The sequence below is a fragment of the Phyllostomus hastatus genome, unplaced genomic scaffold, assembly GCF_019186645.2.
Source record: "Phyllostomus hastatus isolate PE091 unplaced genomic scaffold, TTU_PhHast_1.1 phas_contig_254, whole genome shotgun sequence".
Lineage (NCBI taxonomy): Eukaryota > Metazoa > Chordata > Mammalia > Chiroptera > Phyllostomidae > Phyllostomus > Phyllostomus hastatus.
In genome coordinates this window covers 22,537,920-22,542,760 of record NW_025333810.1, presented here as the reverse complement: position 1 = coordinate 22,542,760, position 4,841 = coordinate 22,537,920, and the positions used below count along the sequence as shown (strand labels likewise).

The 4,841-nt window shown below is 43.9% G+C and overlaps 1 protein-coding gene across 1 annotated transcript; it reads right to left on the bottom strand.

The window, feature by feature from the left end:
* Positions 1-1,906: 1,906 nt before the first annotated feature.
* LOC123818074 (zinc-alpha-2-glycoprotein-like) lies at positions 1,907-4,370 on the bottom strand. The gene is made up of 2 exons (XM_045837917.1): positions 4,093-4,370; positions 1,907-2,172 (listed from the first exon to the last, which is right to left on the bottom strand). The coding sequence occupies exons 1-2, from the start codon at positions 4,160-4,162 to the stop codon at positions 1,907-1,909; spliced, it is 336 nt and encodes a 111-aa protein (XP_045693873.1). The 5' UTR covers positions 4,163-4,370.
* Between the last annotated feature and the right edge of the window lie 471 nt (positions 4,371-4,841).

The window sequence follows — 4,841 nt, the reverse complement described above, 5'->3', positions numbered from 1 at the left end:
ACAGTCTTAGGAATTGGACACTAACACACCAAAGAGCATTGACCAGTTAAATAAAAATTATCTGTACTTTAAAAGAGATTGTGCAATCTGTCCTTTTTCCCTGTTGTACCTGGTGTTGATGTCTCCAATTGAGTCAACATTAGTTGATTAGTTTTTTTCTCTATTGTGGTGTTTGATATTTTCACCACAAATCCTTAATATTGGCTCCTTTTCCCAATTAGCAACACCTCTTCGGCCTACTTAGGAAAGGGGGACCAAACTGCTTTATTTTGATTATGAAAGTAGGTATTTACAGGATACTGATTAGTGTTATTGGTACAGACTCTGATCTCAAGCTATCTGGGCTCAGATCCTAGATCTGTCTCCACTCTTATCTGGCCTGTTGCATAAACTTCAGCCATTAACCTGGTTTGCTTCCATTTTCCCATTTCTAAAATGGCATTGGCAATAGCAGTATGCTAGAGGGTTATTGTGATCATTGCATGTGTCATTACACATGCTGAGCATGTAGTGGTCAATAAATGCTAGGTCTTATCATTTCCTAATACCCTTGTGTTCATGTCTTTATCCTCTTTGCTCATGGTTACTCACATCAACATTTCTATTCCAGTCAATCAGGCTTTGTTTCAGAGTCCTTCCCAGACACCTATGCCACCCCCTTTCCTATTTCTGAGCACAACTCAGGCTGTTTTCACACAGGGGCATCCCATTCCATGTCCTTCAGGGTTCTGAGTAACCTTTGCTTCCTTTTGAAAACTTTCATATTTCATGTAACTTCTTGGGTAATTTAATACTCAGAAACCCATCTTTTGACTCTCACTCTATAACAATTTAAAATCACTGTACACCAGGCCAGCGATTGTCTGGCTTGGGGGTTAGGCAGTGTGTTTTAGGAGAGAGTGCTGGTCTGGGAAACATGAGAACTAGTCTCTGTGCTCCACTCTGTACTGGCACCTCACACCTCGATCCGGATGACCCTTTCACCCAAGTCTCCTCATTATGAACAGGAGGGTCTTTATGATTTTATGGAACTTTATCTGTTCATGGTTTTCAATTCAATCCTTCCTGAACTGCTAGTTCGAGCCATGGTTCATACTACGTACTTTCAATCATTCATCATATTCATTGTCTGTCTTAGGTTATGGGGATCCATGGGAGTCAAGACAGGCTATATTCTAGCTTTCACGGAATTTGCCTAGATAAATTTTATGGAATCTTTTGGAGGCAGGACTCAGTGCTCCAGTTTTTGCAGATTCAGACCAGATAGTTAAGCGCAAGTTCACTGTCCAACAGCTAGTGAATGGCAGAGTCAGCACCTGAACCCTGGTCAGAATTACCCTAAGGTTAGCTCACTCCCCATCTAGCATCCTTGCATGGAAGTGAGTCTGAGACCTTCTAAAGTGGGATCAACTTTAGGCAGGTGCGGGGTGTGGAGCTGAGAGGTCAGATGTATGTCAATAAGGGCTGATACTGCCTTGATCAGTGTGGCTCAGCTGGTTGGAGCAATGTTTTGTAACCTGAAAGGTTGTGTGTTGGATCCCTGGTAGAGGTGTGTATAGGAGGCAGTGATGGATGTTTCTCTTTCACATTGATGTTTCTCTCCCTTTGTCTCTCTCACTTTCCTTCTCTCTCAAAGCAATTAAAAATGATGAGGATAAAAATAATAATAAAAAGGGCTCACACTGACTTCACTTGATGTGAGGTCTGGGAGTGAGGATGGGGAAAGTAACAATGAAGGAGGAAAACACAGGTGTGTTGTGGGTGAGGGGTATGCAGAAGTGCCTGTGAATCTCTGAATGTGCTGCTGGCTCCTCCTATGGCCTGACAGTCCAGTTTGCAGACTCCATTCCACTCAACTGCAGAGCTGCCTCTTTAGCTAAGACCTTCCACCCCAGCAGTCCATAAGTCACTTACCTCTGTCCTTGTAATAGTCCATGACTTCTTTCAGGTTCTTCAGAAAGAAGTCCCCCCTGGCCTTCTGATGTTTACTGACTTCCTCCCAGTCCTCCATTCCTTCTACTTGTTTCCATGGGCCTCGGGGCTCAGCCTTTCCACTTTCATGATCATAGTGAAAGAAGGCCTGGTCATTGAGGTAGCCAGTGGCCTGAAAACTGGGGAAGCCTGCCTCAGGCCCGGATATTCCAATGGAATGGAAGGTCAGAGAATAAGGCCCTGCAAAAGAGGAGAAAAGATTCAGATGTGGGGTCCACACAGAGGAATCCCACAGTGGCACAGCAGAGGACAAGGAAGGGAGGCCTGGTCACTGGGCTTCCTCCTCCCCAGCTCTCACCACGCTGTTGTCAGCCACATACCCTTGGAAGCTCACGTGAGAGAAGGGGCTCTACTTCTATTCTGGGGATGATATTTCAGAGACAATGTTGTCTTTTCACTTCACTGTTTTGTTTCTTAGCCCATGAGAGATAATATTTCTCAGTCTTCTTGTAGGTATATTGCGACCATGACTGAGTTCTGTCAAAAGGGAATGTGAGGGAAAGTGATGTCTTTCTTCTGGTCAGAGGCCTGCAAGCTGGTTTGAACCCTTTGTCTCTCTTCATTTAGGTGATGACTGTGGAGGCCAGAGGATGAAGAAGAGGGTCCCAAAATGCAAACCACCTAAATCCTTGAGTCATCCCTGGGAGCACACCAAGTTGACTGATGTGTATTCATCTTTAAATGAGCAAGAAATAAACATTTTTTGAGTGAAGCCACAAAAAAGTGTCCTTGTCACTGGAACATTACCTAGTTGAACCTGACAAATACATACAGTTAGAAAGTGTAGGAAAGAGAATTGACTAGAAACCTCAGGAAATGACCTGGATTGGATCAGCATAAAGTAAGAACAGGATGGAGTTCATATATACCAGGGTTGCCCTTGCTTCTCTCTCCTTTTTTTTTTAGAAGAGTCCCTGCAATTTTGTGTGAGTAAGGGAGTGGTAGATGGTTGGAGCATTTTCATAATTAATTTTAAAATGGTTTCCTGATAGAACTCTCATAGGTGATACTAATTTTAGAGGTCATATAGCAGATTTCCAGTTACACTAATGAAGTTAATCTCTTAGTTTCTGAATATGATTATGATTTCACTTAGTAGATATTGATGAAGCAGGTTCCACTTTGTAATGTGGGTGAGCCTCCTTTAATCAGTTAAAGACCACAAGAGAAGAGACTGAAGTGTCCAGAAGAAGAAGGAATTCTGCCTCCAGACTGCCTTTGGACCCAAAACTAAACACCACATCTCCACATCTCCACTGTGCTGACCAGCCCTGCAGATTTCAGACTTGCAGCCCCCACAGTGCTGTGAGCCATAAGCTTGAAAGAAATCTCTCTTTCTGTGCACATATGTAGCATTCATTGCATTTCTCTAAAGAACCCTGACTAAATTACATTTTGGTGTAGGATGTGATTGATAGTCTAAATAGGATCAATTGTCATAAAAGATATATTCTGACAGCTTGTGAATGCAATAAATTCTAAACTTGTACAATTTAGCTTACATCATCCTGAAATTTTATAGGCCAAGAAAAGCCTCACTACTCTGTCCTAAAATTGACCCTAGTTCTGCCCGACCTCCATCTGGTTTCTTTCCCAGTCTCTAGCCTTCCAGGTCCACTGTTGTAGTGACTAACTGTGGAATGAGGGAATGGCTTTGTTTCTAGAAGCATCCTCCAGTTAATATGCTAATGTGTTTTTACAAGTGCTCTTCGGAGTTGCCATATTTATTTCTGAGAGTCAGATAAGTGCATCCAGCTATTGGAAGGAAGGAGGAACAGAAAGTTCCAGCTGTGTGGCCTCTGCCCTGTCCTGGCTGTGACCTAGGACAAGTCACTTCACTTGTCTACATCTTAGTTTTGTTCATTTGTCTACTAAGAATTTTTAATTCTAATTATTTAAGGCCTTATTTAATATGGGTCCAGAAGGTCTCTAAATTGCTTCTAGAAGCATGTGAGCTGAGTTAGCTGACAGCCTGGAACACCCATTCCTACCATACACTGGGAATCCCAGCTTCATCTGGGTTCCTCTCCCAGCACATCTGTCTTATTCATTACCTACCCTCTGTTCTCCTCCATACCCAGCCCTTGCTTCCCAACTTACCATCTTGGGTTTCCTGGGGGACTGCAGGACCCAGAACAAGCAGAAGGGACAGCAGGAAAGGCAACATCATGCTTGTTGTATCTGGGTGGAAGGTTCTGGACTTCCCATGTCCCGGAGCTGACTACTTGGAAGGAGTGCCAGGTGTAGTTCCAGGAATGGCTGGGCTTTTATCCCTTCCCTGGTGAGGTGCCAGGATGGGCTCCTTTCCTGACTGTGACAAAACAGGATAAACAGGGCAGTCCAGGCTGGTTGGTTTTCTCAGTGAGTCTACAGACAGTTTGCCACTGGAGAGTCAAGATATGACCTGGTGTGGGGACTTTGTCATGGGTCCATGCTACAGCGTTGGTTGCCCTGTTGGCAGCAGCTTGTGTTTACAGAATGAGTTCCACGGTGTGATTTGGTCTGTGCTTCTCCCACCTAATTCTGAGTCTATCTATTGATTCTGAGAACTAACTGGTGATTCTGCTTATAGTCAGAATAGGAATGTGTTTCGGTAACTGATGGTGTCACTGCTACCAAAATTGGGACAGGATGTTTTCAGGCAACAGTCACTCCGGGAAATGGAGGGAGGGGAACCAAGGTTGCTTATGGGGCCAGACTGGGGCTAAAGGCAGTTTAAAAACTTATGTTGGGCATGTTCTTGCAAGCCTGATAAACAGTGGAGGGTCAAACAGGTGACTGAGTGGTAGACTAGAATAAAATGCTCAGGAAGGCAAAATATTAGGTGCCAAGCAGCTGCTACCATAGGG